Genomic DNA, 24,517 nt, shown 5'->3' on the forward strand with positions numbered 1-24,517 from the left:
TGTTGTGGACGAAATTTGCAACAAAAAAGGACTCTTGTATTTTCTTCGTACGACGAACGCTGATTTTTTTATTGACGCGCAAAGTTATTTAATATTGCGCATAGGTCGGATAACGCTTGTTTTACACTAAAATAAAATAATTATTTTTTATTAAAATTTACGTAATTTTTCGCATTATTATTGAACCATATTGCAAAGCCGTTTTTAACACATTCTCTCATGTTTACTTATTTATTAACAAATTGTTTATTTAAAAATTATTATAAACAATTAGAAAAAAACATGTTATATTTGTTGTACTCGTCGTCTTATTTCAACCCAAAAAATGTTTTTAAAAAATTTATTCATGTTATTTATAACATTTATTCAAACATACAGTGCATATTTTGACTATTTTTTGCATGTTTGAATAAAAATGTTATAAATAATATGAATAAATTTTTTAGAAACATTTTTTGAGTTGATATGAGACAACGAGTACAACGATTATAACATGTTTTTTTAATTGTTTATAATAATTTTTAAATAAACAATTTGTTAATAAATAAGTAAACATGAGAGAATGTGTTGAAAACGGCTTTGCAATATGGTTCAATAATAATGCGAAAAATTACGTAAATTTTAATACAAAATAATTATTTTAATGTAAAACAAGCGTTATCCGACCTATGCGCAATATTAGATAACTTTGCGCGTCAATAAAAAAATCAGCGTTCGTCGTACGAAGAAAATACTATAGTCCTTTTTTGTTGCAAATTTCGTCCACAACAAAATGCATACGATAAAATTCGTCTCAAATAAATTCTAAGGTCTGAAAACAGCGAAAAACTAAGAGTAGTTTAAAAAATCAAATTTTTTTGCTTACATAGCTACAAACTAAAGAAAAAGGGGCTAAAAAATCGGTTACACCTTGAAAAGTATTCTTTGTAGTTCTCAGATGATGTGTGATTTTTTGGGAATTTTTAATTCCATTTTAAATGACTGAAAAAAATCACCGACGCAACGTCAAAAAAACGATGAAATCGAGGGTTTTCGAGATCCGAGTCTCGGACTTTGACGGCGTGTGCAAGCTAAACGACTGACTTGACGATAAATGTTGTTCAGATCATTATTGTAGATAATTTTACGTTCTACAAAAAAAGTACGTATAGTTAGTTACTCTATCTTGCTTAGTTTTCGAGATATTTGATAAAAAATAAGAAAAATTGCGTTTTTTGTTGATAATATTGTTAATAACTTTTTAATGCGCATTAATTATGCCAAGCAAAATTAATCCCACTTACAGCATCTTAAATCAAAGCGATTCATGGTGGTTGCAACCTGAAAAAAGTAATTGGAAGGTTTAATGTCTATAATATGACTGGCCTAGTAGGGACCGCTGATCGGATTTCTGCACTAAGAAAAAAAATATTTATTTAGATTGCTGCCATTATATATAGCTTACTTACTTAATATAATACACATATTTATTTAGAATTAAATATTTTTATTTAAATTAAGTAAAAATATCTAATTTTAAATAAATATGTGTATTATATTAAGTAAGCTATTGGCAGCAATGTAAATATTTTTTGGATCGAAATATTAAGAGACACGCGTTAAAATTGTTCTCATCTCAATTGAAATATTTTTAGTCGTGAAGGAATGAAATTGCAAAAATGTTTGTTAGACGAGGAGACTTATTGCGTATTTTGAATAGTACTATTTTACGTTGCACTCTGTTTATGTTGCAGTATATTATACGCAAAGATGGTCGACTAACGATTTGCCACATCTTTAGGTCTTCAGACTTGGTGGGATATTTGAAAATCGATTTTCTAATTTTCCAATGATTTCTTTCGATCTGTACGTTTTGGCGATCTACACGTGAACACGTAATTTTTCTTATTGTCATGATAACATTGTCATCGAGAATCACTATATTATTTGGAAATTTAATCGTCAAAATAAAACCTTTATATTTGAGTCTTTTTATGGCAAATATTTCGTCATCATTCTGATGCGTTTCGATTTTCAGGACTTGAATAGTAGGTGGTATCGAAGCCTTTTTCGATATTATTGCCATCTCGTGCAGCCGTCTGCATACTTGTGCCAGTGGACGATTAGCATTTCGTAGGAGCTTTTTTATTTTGCCGAGGAGGCTTTCAAAAGGAAATGCGGAAATTCTGCTCAAAGTACAATTCATATTTATCACATCGTCCGCCACATGAATAAGATTGTGAACATTCATGATTTGAGAGTGACGCCCGTAAAAGAAACTCATTGTTGAAAAAAAAACTCGTTAAGTACTTTTTAGCATGAGCGTTGTACGTAAATGCATACTCACTAGTACACAAAATTCTGCTTGCTACGTGAAACAGTAGGAAATGTTTGTATATATCGAGGTTGAGAATTCTTTTAAGAACAACTGGACCGCAGTACAACAAAAAAACCGATACTCGTTGCTTTTCCATTTTGCGATGTTGTTCACATCCTTGGGTTTGCGTTGGAATTCAAGTGGTATACATTGTCTCAGCTGCTTCATTAAGTCTGAAAGTTCTGTTCGTTGTCGTACACTCAGTCTGTTTCGTCGCTGTGATCCAGTTAGATTATTTCTTAATATCCAATATTCTAAGATATTTTTCATAACACCTAAGCAAAACAGATGCATGAAATCTAAAATAAACTTGGATACGAGATTTATAGGTGGCTCGATAGCAAGCAGCGGCAAATTGTGAGTGTGATGCTCTGGTTGAGTTTGTAGTCGAAACGATCGTTCGGTTCTTTTCGGACAGTTCACTTCTGGATAAATTGTGCGACGGTCAACACGTTCCCCTCGAATTACACATCGCTCGCAAGCATAAAATCCTCCATGTCCCTTAACGCACTTTATCATTTTATCAATGATCGTGCTGGCGTGTCGCAAATAAAGCAATGAATTTCTACTTCGTATTGATTCTCGTTTATTATGATTCCCTCGGCGAACAATAAATTTATTTCCTCCACAAAATTATGCAAGTACTCATCAATGCTCGCTGGCTTGGCATCTCCGGCGTAAATCGCCACGACAAACGGTTCGTATATGTCGGGCTCATAATGCACTTTGCATAAAATGGGCCAAAATTGTTTCGTGCTTGATTTGAACAACGGTAAACCATCGACGTTGATTTGAAGTAAAATTTTATACGATTTTCGTGTAAGTCTTCCTGGACATGCGTCGACAGAGCCTTTGCAATTCCAAAGTATACGAACTCTCCAATGCTTCCATCAGCCGCCTCCATTTCTTGGATATTATATATCGCAGTTCCTGTGTTTAAAAATGTCTTAGCAGATTTGGGGAGATCTGGTATCAATCTTGTTCGTAAAATTGCCAACAATTGAGTCAGGATATTTTGTCCTACGTTATTCGAAATCGCCCAAATTCGAATTTGTTTTGCTTCATCGAGAACCTCTCTATTTTCATCCTGGAAAATCCTCACTGGCGCATCTTCGTGATTGTCTTCCTCGAGCTCATTTGCTTGCTCTCCACTAGTTCCAGATGTAAATGAATCTTCATCAATGTTTTCCTCAGATGTTGAGTTTCCGACCTCTTGTTCTTGTACTGGATCTACTTCTTCATAGTATTCCGATTCTTCAATTAGTCCAGCATGCCTTTCGATATCTATTAGCATCGATTCATCAGCGGACGACTGACTTTGTAACTGCGGCTCTTGATTATTTTGATTTCCTATTTTGTTGTATTCGAAAAAAAGCAAGATAACATTAATTATGGATAACAATAAAATATATAACTCCGTTAGAGAAAAAGGGTATAATTATTAGGGATTAAAATAAATTATAGAAATTAAAATTGACTCACCTATACGAAGTTTGTGCCAAGATCGTTTTTTCAATGTCGCTTCGACCATCATTGGTTATAGTACGGTACTTTTTCACTTTTTCTCGATTTATGGCACGTTTTTCGTGGTTATCCATGATAAAATCACAATTAACTGAAGTGAGGATTGTCCTGGATGAAAATAGAGAGGTTCTCAATGAATCGGGACAAATTCGAATTTGAACGATTTTGAATAACGTACGACAAAATATCCTAATTAGAAAAGAAAAACGATTATCCATAACGTTATGAGTAAGGTTACACATAAGAGGTTATACTGTGTGTACATATTCACAAATCCCGAATCATAGAGATCAGTTCTAATTATATGAAACAAAAATTATCGCTATAATAAAATAAAAACGCTCACGTTTGTCGAAGATTGACGAGTATTCAGTATTCAGCACGATAACGATTACAAAAATTACTCAGCTGTCGCCAAAAATGCTGCACATCGGATGTCACAAAGCAAACGATAATGGCGCCCTCACTATCCGATATATATATTATTATATAGCACAGGTACTGACTAGTTTTCATTAACTAGAATTTGGATAGTAAATAGAAAAACTGGTTTGCCCCGATTCTTTTCCGGATCTGAATTTCCATGCGGGATACAACCATTTACTTCGAATACATTGCGGCTAGTGCCTATCCAGAAGTACTAGATAGCAAAGACTGAACATAACCTCTACGACGAACCATCTCACTCTAAAGAGTTCCGCTCGGACCGTCGTGCGAGTCGGACGTGTTTGGTATAGGCTTTGCTGCCTATAGTTCGTTGAGTTGCAATCGCGGTTGTGCCAGTATCGTTTTCTCCTGTGGTGAAGTCATCGCGGGTGTCCGCGTTTTCTGGGAGGGTCTGATATATAGATATTAATTGCTCCCCTCTTGGAGGGGGAGCGTTTCGCTTAATTAACCCTCAATGGAGCCCTCGAGCTCTGATAACGCGCAAAGCGGGCGTGCCGGCCGGAATGCTTCGGATGACGTGGCGCATGGGGCTAAAAGACTTAAAACGAGTGGCTCGGAGAGGGAATTCAATATCTCGGAGAAGGAATTCGAGAAAAAAGTTCAAGAGATCGCGAACAATGAACAATCGGACTCAAATCGGAACGTGAATATTAATCGGCGTAATAACTCGTCTAAACAACAGAGAGAAAAGGAATTCTCCAGGAGACGGAACGTGGCTGACGAGGATTTTTCGGCCGAGAACGATATGGAAGTAGAAATAGATAACTCGTTTAAGACTTCGAACGCGGTGGATCGTGAACTTTTTATAAATAAAGCGGCCACTCAGAATAGCTTGTTGTATGTAGATAGTAATAAGACACATGAGGATGCCTCATCCGTGCCATCTAACGATCACGTGAACACTTCGAACAGACCGCGTGTTCTCAACGTGGGAGCTTTAGATATACTAGCTGACAAGAAATCATACGATGTTATTGATTCCAATCTATACAAACGTTCTTCTAACAATAATGCTGACACGCACCGGTATACTAGATTTGACGACGACCACACAGGTAAAGCCAAGATTATCTTACGACTGCCTGCAGAACAGTCTACTACTAGAAAGGGCAAAAATAGAATAAAAATCTGGATGATTCTCTCTGAGCTACAGATATGTCCGACCGATTTGGAAATGATTAATCATTTTTCAGCAGAGGCGGAATTCGATAACTTTTGTGACGCCAACCGGGCGCTTGATATGATTGATAGGTTACATAACCCCAAAATCAAAGCACATGTGGAACAGCGATCTTTCATCGCTAAGGGAGTCATCTCGGATTGGCCGTCGACGATTCCGGACCTATGGGCGATAGTACAGGACAAATCAAATATCATCAGATTGGAGAGGATGTATCGTCGTAAATGGGACCCCTCCGCTCAAAAATCGTCGATGATTGAAACCGACAATATTATTATCACCTTTAAATCTCAGAAGATACGGAACTTATCCATCTTCAGCAACGGCGTAGGACTCAGAGTGAGACCGTATGTACCCTTAACTCGCCAATACTTTAATTGTTTTAGATTCGGCCATACAAAGGCTGCGTGTAAGAGCGAGACCCGATGTATAATATGCGGGGACAAATCTCACGGGCAATGTGAGAGGTCGGTGTGCTGTTACAATTGTGGTGGTCAGCATAAATCGACTTATCGAGGATGTCCTACGTATGAAAAGAATAAAAACATAAATAGAGTCATGGCTAACAACAACATGTAAGGGGAGGAAGCCACTCGTTAAAATGTATTATATTAGTCAGGATTTATTACTGAATACAGAATCGTGAAAACGAGAGAGACTGGCTCTTTCGGTGGTCGTTGCAGGACTGAGCCTATTTTCCCGTTGCCGGGACGCGCTGCTTTTAACAAAATAACGTCGAAAATAAAACTAACGCTCTTGTCGCGAAGCGGGCACGAAAATATTTACGCGACTGAAGGACGATCGAGTTGCTATGCCGCATTATACTATAGTTCCTACAGTTTCGGCAATCCTGACTCAGAATCGTCCTCGATTTATTCATTGAAAGGATAATGTATACAACAATAATTATTAAACATAGTGTGACGTCTTACCAGCTATTTATCCCTAATGGTCTACTTAACATAGGGTCGCATGTTTTTGGCTTCCCAAACGCCTTGATACTTTTTTTGGGTGTTTTGAAATCCTGAGATATCGGAAACTAAGTATCGGTCATTTCGCAATTCTTTCGCAACAACATATGGCCCTTTGTATTGAGGAACGAGCTTCTTAGAAGTACCGGCAGTACTATCAAAATTACGCAGTAATACATATTCGCCCTCTTTATATACAGTCGGTTTCTTGTGTTTTTTATCAAAGTATTTTTTATTATATTCCTGAAAAGACGCTATCTTTTCGGAAGACCTTGCTCTAATATCTATTAGATCTCTATCTTTAACATTTACGCTCGAATTCAAGTATTCCTTGATCAGGTCATCTACTGTGCCACGTTGGTCGATTCCAAAAAGCAATTGGCTGGGTGTTTCATTTGTACTTTTGCTTATCGTGTTGTTTAAAGCGTGTTCGATCTGCGGTAACACGTTATACCAAAGTTGATCTTCCTCTTTATTTACAAGCTTGCCCAACATAGGAATCACTACGCGATTAATTCGTTCCACCTGACCATTACTTTGAGGGGAACCAGTGGCTATCAATATATGCTTAATAACGTGCTTATCAACAAAACTCTTAAACTCTTGCGAAGTGAAACAAGAGCCCCTATCGGAGACAATAACTCGAGGCTTACTATAGTTGCTAAAATAATCGGATAGTGCTTTAATAGCTTCTTTACTTGCGGTGGTCTTTGTGGCGTACAACTTGACGTATTTTGTGAACGCATCTACAACTAGGAAAATATACTTTTTTGTCGCACACCGTTTATCGATGGGTCCCAAGTGGTCAATGTGCAATACGTCCAGGGGAGTGTTTCCTTTTGGTATCGGATGCAAAATGCCTTCCGTTTTTCCCGAATGTGGAGAATATGCTAAGCATTTCAAACAATTAGAGATATGCGCTCTTACTTTCGCTTTTAAATCAGGAAACCAATAACTTTTAAGTATTACCTCCATAGTTTTTTCTACCCCCAGATGCCCCATTTGATCATGATATCTAAACAAGATATTATTTTCCATATTTTGAGGAACGTAAAAGAGCAGATCATTATTCTTTTTACGGTAAACCAATCCATTACGCATCTCGAAGAATGGACTTTCTGATTTCTCTAGTTTTCCTACTAGTTCAATAATATCTTTATCTTGCGACTGGCAAACTGATAAGTTATACTCGAACGGATTATCTTCTATGACGCAAATATTAAAGGATCTACTGAGTGCGTCCACGTGCTTCATTTGATTGCCCGGCCTGTGTTCTACTGTATATTCAAAACTTTGCAACTCTAAGGCCCAGCGGGCAATTCTAGGATTAATATCCTTCTTTTGTAACGTCAATTTAAGAGCATTGCACTATCTTGAAAGATATACCGACTAAATATATTCTAAATCTTTTCAAAGCATATACTATAGCTAATGTCTCTAGCTCAAAACTGTGATATTTGCTCTCCGTTGGTGTTGTTCGTTTAGAGAAATAGAAAATTGGATGCAATTTACGGTCTGACTTACGCTGTACCAGTACGGCTCCGAAGCCGTGTGAACTAGCATCACAATGTAATTCGGTATAATTATGAGGATCATAAATGGCCAATATCGGCGCTGCTACTAACTTAGATTTTAAAGCCTCAAAAGCATTTAACTCCTTTTCAGTAAAAGTAAACGTGGCATCTTTTTTCAGTATGTCATATAAAGGCTTAGCGATTAATGCAAATCCTTCAACAAATTTGCGAAAGTACGAACACAACCCGAGAAAACATTGCACATTGCGCACACTTTGAGGAACGGGAAATTTTAAAACAGCCTCAATGCCACTATCAGTCGGACTTATGCCCTGTGAAGAGATGGAGTAGCCTAAATACTCTATTTTGGTAAATAAGAATTTACATTTGTCAATTCGCAGATTACATCTATTTTCGATCAATAATCTAAATACGCGTTTTAATACATAGAGATGACGTTCTAACGACTTAGTTGCTATCAAGAAATCATCGATGTACGCTATTACATCTCCCTCACGGATCAGCTCCTGCAATATATCGTTTACAAATTTTTGGAATCTAGTCGGGGCTGTTTTTAATCCAAACGGCACTACAACGAACTCAAATTGGCCGAATGGTGTAACAAATGCAGTATATTTAATGGACTCTTCAGACATATGAATGTAGAAAAATCCATCTTTTAAGTCTAATACACTAAAATATTCTTTATCTCTAAGAACATTTAATTGATCTTCTATCACTGGAATTGGAGAATTATCTCGTAATATATATTTATTTAAAGTTCGATAATCGATACACATTCGGTACTCTCCGTTTTTTTTACGTACAAGTACAACCGGCGACGCATATTCGGAGTTACTAGGCCTAATGACTCCTTTCGCTAATAATTCGTCCAAAATTTTCCTCAACTGTTCCTTTTCACTATACGATAATCTCCTCGGTGAGAAATGAAAGCTTTTTACATTATCAAACTTTAATGTCAGTTCCGCATTAACCTTGGGCTTTAAAGGACGTTTTGGCAATACATATTCTTTTTCGAACAATTTTTTAAACTCTAACTGTTTAGCAGGACAAATATCCGGATTAATTACTAACGTTTCACTTACTTTATCTGGCATATTGCTTATATTAATATTAAGAATCTCGTTATCTACATTCAGAATCTCGTCGTTATCTAAATTTTCCGCAACGTTTACAGGAATAGCAATTAAATTAACTTTAGCTCTTTTTAGAATGTCCCGACCGATTATCATAGAGAATGACGTAGTATTATCAGTAACCACGTATACTGACACGTTAGCTTCACTAATTTGATCGTAATGAATATCAATTGTAGTAGTTCCAACTACGTTTAGCTGACTGCCATTAATTCCACAAAATTTATTTCCAACATCAGTCGGCTTAATAAAACAATTGGGAATAATCTTTTCTTTCACAAAACTTATTGGACTCCCAGTATCGATCAACGCATCTACTTTAGTTTCATACTTTGCAATAGAATCACTCAATTTTATCGTAACTACTTTTTGAAATTCATTACTAATCAACGAGGCATCTACGTAATTAATTTGTTCTGATTCACTCTTACCGTTACATTCGCTCATTACATGCCCTTTTTCTCCGCATTTGAAACAGGTACCTTTCTCTCTCTTAGGCGACTTACAGTCCTTAGACATATGTCCAAATTTGCTGCAATTGTAGCACCGTATTTTGACCTGTGACGCACTTGACTCCGTCGACGCATCCTTTCTCTCCGACACCTTCGTATGAGACTGCACGTCCTTCTGCTCCTTGTTCTTCCACTTCAGCTCTCGTTCCGGACGACTTTTCTCCTCCATCAGATTGACACTTTCAAACGCCGTTAGCAGCTCGTCTTTCGGGGCGAACTGTTGAAGCTTTGCTTGATTACGTAACTGCAAACTCGATATACCCTCGATAACGTACTCCAAAATTTCTTCTTCATCCACTGGAACGCGATTAGCAAGTATAATCTTCTCGTGGTAATATGCACTAAACGCTTCTCCCTGCTTCCACTTTCTTTCTTCAAACTTCTTCCGCAGCTTCAATTTACTTTGACGGTGATCGTACATCTTGCGCATTTCAAGAAGTATATCATTTGCGCTGAGCTCGACATGCTCGGGGCGAGAGTGAAACTACTCTAACGTTTTGTCCTTAAGACGCGCTCCTATGAGAATCTTTGCACTGTTGTCATCCAAACGATATGTTGCAATTAATAATCGGGCTTGCTTCTCCCAATTTCGGAACATGCCCTCTTTTCCTTGAAAATCGCTTAGCAATTCACATATTGCTTTCACGCTATGTTTCGATGGCACTTCCGGTCCTGCATCGTTCCGCGGGGCATTACGCAACATCTGGTTCTCTCTCTCCAACATCCGCATCTCTCGCTGCATTAACGCTTGTTCTCGCCGCATGAATTCCATCTCACGCACCACGTCTTCTGGCAGAGTCCCGCCGCGGTTCGCGCGTCGACCTCTCTCCGACCGCTCACTCGCATGCTCGATATCACTTATCGACGTATGCTCCGCCTCTCGTCGCCGATTTCCTGCCGTGTCCTCGTGCTGCTCGCTTTCATCTTGATTCTGTACCACACCGATCGCTCTTAATTCGTTAATCCAGTCGTTATCTGGCTCTGCCGCTTGCAATCGGGCTATCAACTCCGCCTTGCTGCCCGATGTCGGCAACTGCCGTTCTTGCAGCAACTCTTTGAGCTGGAGCACTTTACACTGGTATATGGCCATCACGTTTCCGATAACGATACGGAAGCTCGGAACACTGAAGGACACCTCACCGATACAGTTCCGCGCTTGAAATTACCCGGCAGTTTATCACGGCGGTTCACTGCGTCAACACTCGAATACCGATCCTCGATCCCACTTCTGAATTTGTAAGGGGAGGAAGCCACTCGTTAAAATGTATTATATTAGTCAGGATTTATTACTGAATACAGAATCGTGAAAACGAGAGAGACTGGCTCTTTCGGTGGTCGTTGCAGGACTGAGCCTGTTTTCCCGTTGCCGGGACGCGCTGCTTTTAACAAAATAACGTCGAACATAAAACTAACGCTTTTGTCGCGAAGCGGGCACGAAAATATTTACGCGACTGAAGGACGATCGAGTTGCTATGCCGCATTATACTATAGTTCCTACAAACATTTCTTTTCATAGCGCACGACGGAAGGTTGAGGGAATACCCCTTCCACCTGTAAGTTCACACGATAGTATGGTGAACCCGGCGGCATGGCCTGAGCTTCCGGCCCGCAAGATTGCTCCCCCAACGGAGAGCGGCGGTAGTGCAAGACCTCGACGGGATGTAAGGACTCCATCCGATCGCACAGACGGTAATCGATCGAGAATGAGAACGACCGCTGCGGGTGGTATTGGTAATTACTACAGCCAATTTAATGTCCGTGCGGGGGACATCACAAAAGACAGAAGAGGACTAGCCCGGACTCCTGCGGGTAGCACTGGTAGCAGTACCTCGTGGGCACAGGTAATGCAACAAGAACCTGAGGAGAACCGAGCCGCCCCTGATCGGGGCTCTGCGGCGGAAATTTTGGACAGCGTTCTTCAACTGCTGCAGGGGTTTCCTGCGGCCTGAGACTTTGTGATGGATGCGCTTATACATGCTGCCCGGGCGCCGCGTGGCGCGCCGCATCGGGGCAGGAGTGGTGAGGATGATTATGTAGTTGGAAGAGGAAGACAGAAGAATAAAGACAGAGAGCCAGACAAGGTCAGCCCAACAAGGCATGACCTTCCCCCTACGGCATAATTCAAGATTCTACTATGGAATTGCCAAGGTTTTCGTAGCTGCAGGGAGGAATTATCCAAGGACTTATCCATGGACTTTGATATTATCGTATTGACGGAGACCAGATGCACCGGTGCCAGAAAAGTTACTCTCTCAAATTTCATTACTGTGAGTAGTAATAATAGACTTGGAAGCGGCGGGGTATCCGTGTCATTTTGTAAGGGTCTGGATTTCAAGATTATCTCTCTCTCGACGGCTCTCCCGGTGGGATATGATGTCATATGCGTTAGGACTAACAACCTTTCACGTAACTTTAATATTATCGCTATATACAGGCATCCCAGCGAACCTATGGCTGGAAGAGATCTACGGCCCGTTTTTGATGCCATCCGCGACAGCAACCTTGATGCCGTCTGTGTGGGCGACTTCAACGCCCATAATGTATTATGGAACTGCCCATCTACTGATGCCAGGGGTGACTTACTAATTAGAGGATACATGGGGCAGCGACCACTACCCCATTTCCTTTTCTGTAGACAGTCGCCCTGAGATTTATAGGAAAGTTACAAATCGAATATCGATCAAGAAGACGGATTGGCGCCGGTTCGGTGAGCTTGTTGACAGGGGGGTTGCCTCCTCTCTGACCCCGCAGGCGGAGATGTTGGTAGAGGATTTTGAGAACTACTATACTCAATTTATAGATATTTTAAAGGATGCTGTTTCGACCGCCTCGGGCAGGCGGGGGCATGTGCCGACTACCAGAGATGTTCCAGGTAAAAGAAAACGTTCGCACCGATGGTGGGATGCGGAGTGCGATGAGGTTTTGGACGACAGACGGGCTTCTCTCGCGGCCTTCAAGCAATCTAAGAGCCTTGGGGACTGGCTGGCTTATAAGAAAGCTGCTGCGGTGGCCAGGCGAACAATAAAGCTCAAGAAGAAGATCAGCTTCGAGAACTTCTGCAGTGGAATAGACAGATTTACTAGTCTTTCGTATGTATGGAACACAATGCGCATTATGAGGAATGCTAGTAGAAACGTGGAGTGGAATTCTTGGCCTACAAAAAATAGGGAGGAAGTGATCAGGTCCACCATTGATGACTTAGCCCCGCCATACGTTGGCACAGAGCCGGTCGCCGACTGTGGGGAGAGCTGTCCTGATGATGAGCTGGAGGCGCCTTTTACTGGCCCGGAATTTGATAGAGCGGTGGAATCAATCAGAAGAGACTCGGCTCCAGGATTAGACGGCATGGAATATAAAATGATTAGGGCTTTTCCAGAGTCTGCTAGGGTGTGCCTGTTGGCCATATTCAATTGTGTGTGGGCCTCAGGAGTGTTGCCGTGTGACTGGTTGAACTACCAGGTTATCTTTATAGACAAGATTGGTCGAGAGAAGGTTCGGCCGATATCGTTGTCGTCTTGTATAGGAAAACTAATGGAGAGGATAATTAACGAGAGACTCATCTGGTGGGCGGAGAGGGGGAAGAAATACAACCCCTCACAGAGCAGATTTCGCAGAGGAAGATCATGTGCGGACAACTTGGTAAGGATTGTGGCGGATATCAGGGCTGCCATGTGTGTGGGCGAATACACTCTGGCTGCGTTCCTTGACGTTTCTTCGGCGTACGACAGTGTTGATTACCGGATTATGCTGGACAGACTGATTGCACTTGACTGCCCTACCGCTATAGTGAGATTCGTCAGCAACTGGCTATATCGGAGAAGAGTTTGATTTATCATAAACTCCCGCGAGTTTGTGGATCGATATGTCTACAAGGGGCTCCCGCAGGGTGCTGTCCTGAGCCCGGCACTTTATTCGCTGTTCACGCAGAGTCTGTGCGCCGACCTTCCGGGGGGTGTTGAGGCGGTCGAGTTCGCCGATGATGTGGGGCTGTATATCCGCGGACCCAATCGAGGGCACAACCGTCTCCTCCTGCAGCGGGCGGTGAACATGATTGCTGAACGACTTCGCAACATGGGCCTGGATTTGGAACCGAAGAAGACTGTCCTCGTCGAGTTCTCCAGAAGTGGATTTATTGACAAACAAATGAGTATCCGCATTGGCGATTGCGATATCAGTAATTGTGGTGCGGCGAAATTCCTGGGGATCTGGATGGACAACAGGTTGAGATTTGACAGACAGGTTCAGGAGCTGAGAGGCAAGGTGAGCCGTGCCAATTCGATTATTAAGTATTTGTGCGGCGTTTCTAGAGGCATGGAGGTGAATACCGCCTTGATGTTGTATAAGAGTCTAGTAAGATCCATTACGGACTATGGGAGTTTTGTGTTCTTCCCCAGAGAATCCTTGTTGCAGCTCAAGTTGGAACGAGCCCAATTTTTGGGCATACGTACGGCGTTGGGATACAGAAATTCTACTCCAAACAATGTAATTGTGGCTGAACCAAAGGTTAGACACCTCAGAGATCGAGCGATGCTCTTGGGCATAAATTTCGTCAATAAGGCCTTAGCCTATAATCAAAATGGAATATGTGGCAAGCTTCAGGGCCTGCTGGAGGGAGAAAATTTTATTCGATATAGACAGCCCACTTACAAACCTTCTCTTCTTTTGGAGATCTGGAGAGACACACGATACAGACAACAGATTGGCCCTCCAAGAAAATTTGAAATTTTTCAAGGTTTTTTTACAGCGCATTTCTTTAGGCCTACTGTGGACCTGACTATCGGTATTGAGAGAAAAAATGAAGAGTTCTCAGACCGGGCTCTCTTACGTAAGATTATCAAGAAATATAACTGTAACCCAGATCCGGAAGTTATATTCACGGACGGCTCATTCGGCGACTCCTTTAGATCCACTGGCGCTTCAATAGTGATCTGCGATCAAGATGAGGCTTATAAGATAAGCCTCCCGCAAACTTGCTCCTCGTATACAGCTGAGGCTTTTGCTGTACGTGCGGCCCTCCATATGATGCGTATCCAGAGTAGAATGAGGAAAAAGGAAATCGTCATTTTGTCTGACTGTCAAGCGGTGGTCAAAGCAATCCATAATAACCATTTAAATGTACATAAAAACAAATATATCACGGAATCCAGAATACTTATTTATGATTTGGAGAGGCATCAAGGAAAAAGGATCATACTGGTGTGGATTCCTGCTCACGTGGGAATTCGGGGAAATGAGATGGCAGACGGTTTGGCCAGGGAGGCGGCGGAGGAGGTGGCCGATCTCTCCATAGAGGTTCCGGTGGGGGACCTGCTCCCCAGCGCCAGAAGGGAGACGTGGGACGCCACACAGTTCTCGATTATTCGCGGCTCATTGCACAAGGGCATCTTTTACTTCGATCGATTCTATGACCGAGCGGCCACCAAGCCATGGTTCAACAAGGTTAGAGCGGAAAGATATTTTATTACGCTGATAAACAGATTGAGAGCTAACCATTATAATCTTGGTTTATCACTTAAGAGAAAAGGCTATATAGACAATGAGAGATGTGAATGTGGTTGCGAATGTGAGGACATACATCATGTGATTCTGAGTTGCTGCAAATTCGATGAGTGGAGAGCTGTTATGGATAACGAATTGAGAGAAGCGGGCTATATGGAGGAAATAGATATCTTTCGACTCATTCAAGCTAGAAATTGGAATGTCTTGTATATAATTTTTAAATTTATTAAACGTACGGGCAAAGTGATCTAGAGTGTTTGAGTAATTTTTAGGTTCAGACTATATGTGCCAATTGCCACGAGCACAAGGCACCTTAGTTCCTCACCCGAGGAACGCAACCGAAAAAACCCCCCATCTCACTCTAAATAGATTACGTCTAGCGCCTGTCCAAAAATATTAGATGGCGAAAACTGGACACACACTAGAATGAAACCAGTTCTTTTCGAGTGAATTTCCACACAGCTCCTTGTTTAGTGTATTTTACTTTATCGCTTAAATATTCGCTCGTTTCTTGCAAAGAATTCCATAAAGCAAATGTACTAGCTAGTGTTTCGATCTCTCAATTGGTTTAATACAAGAAGAAAGATCTTACTCATTTCTTTACGTTCGCGTTAAAGAGACATATGGGAAATCTTAGATATTTTAGTGAATATTTTTATCAATTTACAGTAGATTTTACTTAACAAAACATACCTATCATGGCATTATTTATTATGTTTCAAGTTTGTAAATAGATCGATAAATAATGACATTTTTTTTAAAACCTTATTTTTACTTAATTTTATTGCATCCTCCCCCACAAAAAACCGGAATAACACATATGCAGAAATTAAGTCTCTAATCTGCTAATTATGTGCTCTATTCACGATTTTTGTGCTCGAGCGGTTTCGCAGGAAATCACAATTGAAAGTGGGGGTGCTGGCTTCGTAAGCTAGTTTCCCCACTCATTAAAAGCCCCACTCATTAAAATTACATATAAAATAAATAACTTAGTATGCTAGAATTATGTGCTTTCAAATGACTCAAACAAAATTAATCTATCTGTAATAGTTTAAAAGATATACGCCAAAAAAGATCTATTACACTACTGATGGTTAAAATACAGAAAGCAAAATAATTCTTGTCTTAAAATGTTTCTCGAGTAATGCGCTCTCGAAATATGCACAATAAAATTTTCGTGCTCATTCCCTTCGGCCGACCAAAACGTGAGTACCCCATACGTGCAAGAGTAAAGTGTACAAGTTAAAATATAGATAGCGAATTGGTTTTAGTCTTAAAATGTTCCTCAATTTATGTGCTTTCAAAATATGCACAATGAGATTTTCGTGCTCATCCCCTTTGGCCGACCCAAACGTGAACACCCTGTATGTGCAAGAGTAAAGTATCAGTTAAAATACAGACAGCGAATTGATTTTAGTCTTAAAATGTTTTCTAATTTATGTGCTTTCGAAATATGCACAATGAGATTTTCGTGCTCATCCCCTTCGGCGGACCCGAACGTGAGCACCTCACACGTACAAGAGTAAAGTACCAGTTAAAATACAGATAGCAAATTGGTTTTAGTCTTAAAATGTTCCCTAATTTATATGCTTTCGAAATATCCACAATGAGATTTTCATGCTCATCTCCTTCGACTGGTACTCTTGTAAGTACGATGGTGCTCACGTTCGGGGAGATTTGTCGGTCAAAAGAGATGATTTTAAAGTTTTAGCTTTTTTTCGAAGAGTACAGGAGTATTTTTATGCTTATAAAAAAAGTGATTAATAAATACGAAAAATGTAATTAAAAAATGGGGTGCTAACTTCACACTCAATTTCAAGACCGAATAGTTCTTAACAGCTTAAAAGTTTCATTTTGCGAATATAAAATATCTAGAGTTCTTGATATATAAAAACATTTTTTGATTAAGTTAAAAAAAATTTAAAATTTTTGAAAATTTAATTTCGAGATACGATAGTTTTGAGACATTTTTATTGTCATTTTATTTATTTTGGAGAGTTTCTCCTTGCACACTTATTGTTAGAAGCAATGTGCAAGTTTCTACTTGCACACTTTTTCAGTGAACATATATCTCCATAATTTTTGGCATTTACAACTACTTTTTTTTTTAATAGTCATTGTCTAAAGTAATATATTTTAATATTTCCGAGTTGAAAAATAAATATTACTAGACTATTTTTTATTGTATATATTTTTTCGAAACTATGTCAATTGAACCACTGTATACCCCCGGCATGAGTCACAGTGGATCAGAGCATGGATCACAATAAATCATTACAGAGGATACAGTTAATCATGGGATTTTAAATAAATAAAGATAAATATATCTAATTTAAAAAACTAGTTAATCCTAAACTGGTTAATTTTTTGTTATATTTTGCCGTTAAAAATTACTACAAACTTGAGACAACTTGGCAACCAAGGAATTTTTGAAATATACAAAAGACATTTTACAAATAACGTGATAAAAATTACCGAGCAGATTGGTAATTTTTGAAAAATTATTGAAATTTTCTAGATATAGTTTAGTAAAAAATTCATCAAACATATTTTATATTTTAATGTAATAGATACCGTACAAAATTACTTTAAAAAAAAAGTAAAAAAAGGCGCCAAGTTCACGCATAGTAGTGTACCTATATGTTGTTACGTCGAAAAAAAAAGAAGGTGATAGTATTATACCTCGAGAAAATTTAAGTAACAAGTGGTAGACGTAATCTTTATATCTCGAAAAATCTCGAAAAAATCTAAGCAGTAGTATCTTTATTTCCGAAAAATTATAACCCAAGTGATCTATCAAGACATCACAAAATTATGTTACCTTATCAAAAAGAAGAGTCGCGCTTTAAGTGATCTATTACAATTACAAAAAAGAAATGATATCTCTTTAAATTACAGCGCCAATTACAGAGAAAACATATATATTGCCTCAAAAAATAATTGTTGCACTACTTTGAAAAATCTTTAAATTGTGTTTAAATTTTACAAGGAAATACAAGATATTTAAATACAAAGTTTACATGTGTATTTTTTAGTGATTACAAAGAATTACAGAGGTAACAGTACAAAATAAAAATATTTTATTAAAATACATAAATTTTTCTTGTAAAAAAACTTGGCGCTGCTAGACCTCGAAATTTTAAGTAAATAAGGACAACAATAAATAAAAATAATTCAGAGAAGAATGCGATAAAGAGATTTCGATCTTTATCCATTATTAAATTCGTATGATTTGCTAAGCAAAGATGTGAAAGTTTTCCATCTTCATCGAACCAAACAATCCAGCGGCAATATCCACATTTGAATTTCTGGAAATTAATAAAATATATCACATTCGGTTAATTAGCATTAACATATTAACATAGGATTTTAACATATATATTTTATTATCACATGTAATACCTACCTATGACGACATATTGCTCTTTATTTGCAAAAATAAAAATGTTGCAAAGCGATCGATTCACTGCACTTATTTGCGAACTTTCGACAGAATAGGTTAGAAATTTTTCTGTTTCTTTTTCGTTCCGTAACAGCTCCGTGCCATGGGGAACCCACTCACTAAATAACGGAACGGAATTGAAACGGAACTACTCTGATATTGGTTAACTCCCCACCATATCTCTTTTCCATTACTGTTCCGTTCCTCTATTTCTTCTCCATCGGGATGCACCTTTTTGGACTTTGCGTCGCAATATCGCCGCTCGTAGGGCACGTAGCGGAATATTATAAGAGAAACCCCCTCCCCCTAATTGGACCCCAAGCTATCGATCAAGCTTACTTAGAACTTGATCCGTTCACTCGTTATTGAGATCTCAACATCTCGGGTACTCGCAACCCGTCGCGTCGCGTAAAAGAGTCACGGTCGGTCTCGCTCCGCGTGTACTTGGCGCGAGACACTACCGTGTCTCTTGATTAATATTTTTTATTATGGTAGATATTAATCAGAATAGCTAGCATAAAATTTTTTGTAGTACATGTCCCACAACTACCATGATTTTCAAGGTAAATTCTAAGAGAAACATCTTTCTTGTATATGTTTTAATCCTAAACTATATAGTTAATCCTATGTCTTTCTGACTCTGTTTTGCGGCATGTTTGTCCTAAAAAGTAAAAGAAAGCATTAAATCTTAATCCAGAATCTATAAAAAAATGTGCGGGTCACATTGGTTCACAGTGGATTGTGATTCACTGAGCCCCACCGACCGTTGATCCAATGTGCTCCATTAGTACCTATAGAATTTATAAATAAAAATAAAAAAAATATATGAAGCATCTAGTGAATTCACGTACACACAGTTGTAAACAAATCTGTAAAGACACTAAAAATGCTAAACTACATTAGAATTCACATAAAAATAATAGAAAAGTACAAAACAAATACAATATCGGAAAAAAATTTCCTATTTACTTTACTACAGGACCTCTGTCACACGTATAACACTCATCGGTGGCGTATTGGTCACTAGTCTAACGTGTAGTGACACAAATCATCTATGTGCTTACAGAGCGAGTTTCTAAAACTTAATAGTTGCGTAGTTATAACCAATGATCTACTGTGCCCCTTGAGCCACTGGCACTGTGCCCCAATAATCAGCTCCCCCACCTGAGATTTTGAGATAATATTTTACTATAAACTATCACGTATAGGGGTCAGGTTTATTGATTTTCATGATATAACAATATTTAAAAAATACTGTAGTAATATTTTTGGTATATCTTGGTCGTTTTTTAGATCACTTAATTAGTTTCTAATTCTGTTTGTTTTTTTCAATTCATATATTGGATATATATTTTTACATATAGGGAGAACCAACTTGTTAAATCAGCTCTTCCTCTATTATACATATATCTAATTTTCTTCTAAATGCTTTGAATACTTACATTTAATTAGCATCTAATTAGCACCTAATTTTGTAATATGTTAGAATTTATTTAGCGTTAGTGAAGGGGATAACTTAATAGGCGTTATTTCTTTGCTCGTCTAGCGATTTGAATACAAATTTAAGTTAATTTATACCTTTAATACCTTTAATATATGAATGAGGACAATATTGAATTAAATTTAACATTTATAGTGGGGCCTAAATGGATTTGCATTGTTCATAGGGTATAATGTTTCATGATTCTTATTAATCTTATTATTTCCACGAATACTCAGTATGAATGTACTTTGAACGAGAAAATCAATATCGAAAAAATTATTTTATAATTGCACTAATTACATAATTGAAACTGGATGTAAATATCTTTGCTAAAAACTTATATTACGTTAATAGATGTATACTTGCGATATAGATGCGAATAATTAGTGTGACAGCACTGATTAATTTCCTGGTAAGAATAATATATATATAATATTTAAATATAAAGGTATGGTTTAAATACAAAATAATAATACTAGATCAGAGTGATCTTTTCACAAACATATTGTATGTTCTTTCCTGATCAAACAACGAGGGATTTGAGAAATTCAAGTAATTAGCATGTTTCTACTTAGCGTAGTGGTGCTGAAGACTTTAGACGCTGATAACTGGAGAATAAAAGAGACAAAAAAATTGGAAGAAGACCGTTACGTCCTTGCTCATAATTCTATACGAAATTCTCATTGTTCTTATATGTATATTGTGTTAATATATGTTATCAGCAGAAACATATATGGGATGAATAATTAACGGTGTTACAAACTGTTATGTCTGAAAGTACGCATCACACAAAAAAATTTTGCATATCAGATAAAAGTTGAAGGGTTCCAAATAGCACATAACATAATAATATTTGTTTGATCTTGAGTGCAACGGTCAAGATCATGTAAAAGTCACTTTCAATTTTTTAAATGAAAACTCTTATTTTTTAATAAATTTGGCCAGTTAGGTCAAGCAAAATTCATTTTTGTTCTTATTTTTTTTGTACCATCATTTTCTACTAATTAATTTGGAGAACTTTTGTTTGAAATATTTTCTATTTGTCTAATATTTTTTAAGGAAAACTTGATAACTTTTTCAATATTTAGCTTATAATATCTCGATAATTGTTTATCGGAGGAAAAAGTGGTACAGGACATTTTGACTTGATTTGGTCTCAAAAATATGACACGAAGTCTCATTTTAACTTGTTGACCTTGAAATCTTTTTGGAGCTCTCATGTAGACACAAGTGTTTACAAAAGTTGGGGTAATTATTACAACAGCATATTCTAATTGAGACCATGTTAATCTATTAAAAAAAGTTACCATGTTCTCCTTGAATATCTTAAAAAATATTTGGCAAATAAAAAAGTGTTTTAGACAAAAGTTGTTGAAATTAATTAGTAGAAAAAGATGATACAATAAAATATAGAGGTTTTTATTTAAAAAAATAAAAATGACACATAATCTTGACGTCTACATCCGAGGTCAAACAAATATTAAGGGAGAGTGAGCATGAAAGAACCAATGTATTTTTTAAAATATGAAAAAAAAATTTAATCTGGTGTTAATGAAATGAAACTGCTTTCTAATTTAAGTATACTTATTTATCTATAACATGAATAAAAAAAAGTCGTTAAAAGATTTTAATCATTTTTTTTTTTTTAATAGAGAATTTGGCTCTTTTAACACAACATGCCTTTAAAAAAGTCATCAGCTGTTTTTATGAAATTATAAGTTAATAATACAAATAAAATCAAAATATGTTATCTTTTAACAAAAATTATCTTTTTAGAAAACTAACAAATATAGAAGAAAGATAGAAAAAAATTTCTAATCAAAGATACTTAATACAAATATTGTACAAGAACAAAGAAAATCGTTTTGTACAGTTTTTATTTATTTATTAATTAAATAGATATTTATTAATTAAAAAAATATTTGGTAGATTGTTTATAGTTTATGTAATTCACAATAAACCTTACGTTAATCATAAATATGTTCTTTTTAACTATACTATAATCACCACAACAAACTTTTTAAAGGGTGAAAGTCCTAGTAATATATTTAATTTTGATTGCAATAAAATTTCTTCAATATGTCACATATTGTAGTATAATATGCTAACAATGCTAACATACACAAAAATATTGCTTTACTTTAATCGCAAATTTTTCAAAATTGTGATGTAATAGAACAATTTGCTAAATGGGATTGTGCGTCAACGCTTAAAAATTACAAGTATTTTCATTTTTGTGCTTGAAAAAAATCATTTTTTGTTGAACTGTGTAATCAAATGTTTACTATGTATGTATGCCGTTTATTGTATTTCCCCGTAGGGTTTACAAGGCGTTTTTAATTATGAGGAACGTACCCAAACCCCGTACATTTTTTTCCCCTGAGCCTGGCCATTTGCGACCTTACAAAAATATTTACCCCCCCTCCCCTCCCCTCTTCATCCCTCTTCTTCTTCCTCCGCTTCTGCCGTCCATTCTTCCTTCCTTCCTTCCACCTCCATCCTTCCTGTCGACTCCTCCCTATTTGGCCTGCTTCCTCTCTCGTCCCTCCTCCTTCTCCTCCTCTGGGCTCAAGAGAAGCTTCTCCTCCATCCCTCTCGTGATTTCTTCCTCCGCCGATCTCCCTGTGCACTTGTGCACCTTCTCTCTCCCTAACCCTCCTTTCCACCGACTTATCCTCGTGTATCTTAACTCCTATGGAGCTCCCTGCCCTTTTCCTCGCCTCCAAAACCCGCCTCTTCTCTTCCTCGTCTCCTAGCTTTACCAAAATCGTTAACCAAATCCCTCTCTGCCCCACCACTATCACCTCTCTTACCTTCACCTTCACCTTCAGCCCTTCTGCGAAAAGCTCCTTCACTTTCTCCCAGTTGGTCTTCTTACCTTCCCATTTCTCTTTCTCTACTCTTATAATTATATTCCTCTTTCTGAAGTCGTCCTCGTTCCTTTCATCCTCACCTGCCCACCATTTCTTCTTTCCCGCCATACTCTCCTTGCTATCCTCCCTCTTCCTTTTGCCTCCACTTTGCTCCAACCTTTCTATCTTTCTCTCCAGCCTCTTTACCTTCTCCTCCAGCTCCTCCATCCTCTCGTCCTTTTTTCTGTCTTCCTCCTTCTTTTCCCTCAGCATCTTCCTTAACTTCTCCTCTACAATCCCTTCCACTGCCTCCACTATCATTCTCCCTTCACGCACCATTCTGCCTACCCTATAACAGAACAATTAATCTCTTCTCCTTTTCTCTACTTTCCTCTTCCTCCCCTCCCACTTATCCTCCTCCCCCATCTCCCCTTCCGTCTTTCCCACTACCCTCCTTTAACTCCTCCAAATCTCCCTTTCCACTCATTCTCTCCCCTTCTAATTCTAGCATCCATTCCTCTCCTCCTCCTTCCTCGTCCAAAACCCATCCTACCGCTTCCTGCCAGCTTCTCTTTCCCGAATTCCATCTTCTACATTCTTCCCATACATGCTCCCACGTTTCCTCCTTATTCCCACACAATCTACACTTCTTTTTCTCCTCCGCTTCCCAGTATCTGCTCTCTCTTATCTCGTTCCCTAATCTGAATCTCGCCACCCTTCCCCATCTACTTTCTCCCCATCCCTTCTTCAAATATCCCGGGATACCCTCTCCCTTTATCCACTTATACCACTTATTATATTCTGATTTCTCGATCCTCTCCCATCTCTCTTTTCTCTGCGTCTCCCTATCCCCTTCAAACAATTTAAGAAACCATTCGTCTCCATCTCCTCTTATCTTTTCCACCTCTTTTAACCCCACACTTCTGTCTTCGAAGAACTTTCCTCTCTCTCTTTCCCAATCTGAGCCAGCTTTTCCTTCCACTCTCTTTCCTTCAACTCTTCCCAGGCAGCCCTCGCCAATTCACTTCCTCCACCTTCCTCTAACTTTTTCTCAAATCTCCATGCCCTCATTCCTGCTCTCCCTCTTAATTTCTCCCTTTGTAACTCCTCCCTCACTAGATACCACGATGTTCTCACGTCCGCTCTCAATACCCATCTAATGTACCTTTCTTTCATTCTTTCTATTCCTTCCCTTTTTCTCTATCCCCATATTTCCGCTCCATAACTCAACACCGTCCACACCAGTCTATCGAACAGCCACAGTCTTTTTCCCCAGTCTTTCCCGAATCTCCTCTTCCCTATCCCCCAGACTTTTCCCATCACTGCGGCCGCCTTTTTGATCCTTTCCCTTATTTGGGCTTCCTGCCCTCCATTTCTTTGAAACACGTATCCTAAATACCGAAATTCCCTCACCTCTTCTATCTTTTTTCCTTCTCCACTTTCTCTTATTGTCCCTCCCTCCTCCTTTCCTAAACCTCATTATTTTTGTTTTTCCCACGTTCAATTCCACTCTCTTCCTGCCCAGGTACCCCTCTAGTCTTTCTATCAGACTCCTCATTTGGTCCTCGTTTTCTGCGATT

General features: G+C 38.3%; 1 protein-coding gene across 10 annotated transcripts in view; it reads left to right on the top strand.

Moving 5' to 3' along the window:
- The window catches only part of LOC143894261 (liprin-alpha-2-like), a 38,362-nt gene that overhangs the window by 8,205 nt on the left and 5,640 nt on the right, over nucleotides 1-24,517 (top strand). For 7 of the 10 annotated variants that reach the window (XM_077400412.1, XM_077400411.1, XM_077400410.1 and 4 more), the window contains one exon: nucleotides 11,178-16,896. The exons of 2 other annotated variants lie outside the window; for them this stretch is intronic. In XM_077400412.1, the coding sequence (XP_077256538.1) occupies nucleotides 13,709-15,412 (1,704 nt within the window). In that variant the 5' untranslated portion in view covers nucleotides 11,178-13,708 and the 3' untranslated portion in view covers nucleotides 15,413-16,896. Of the gene's footprint in view, nucleotides 1-5,578; nucleotides 5,603-11,177; nucleotides 16,897-24,517 lie in introns of those variants that run through there. One more of the 10 variants, XM_077400420.1, reaches the window with a different exon arrangement.

This window comes from Temnothorax americanus, unplaced genomic scaffold (assembly GCF_048541705.1).
Source record: "Temnothorax americanus isolate GAGA-0224 unplaced genomic scaffold, ASM4854170v1 Scaffold134, whole genome shotgun sequence".
Taxonomy (NCBI): domain Eukaryota; kingdom Metazoa; phylum Arthropoda; class Insecta; order Hymenoptera; family Formicidae; genus Temnothorax; species Temnothorax americanus.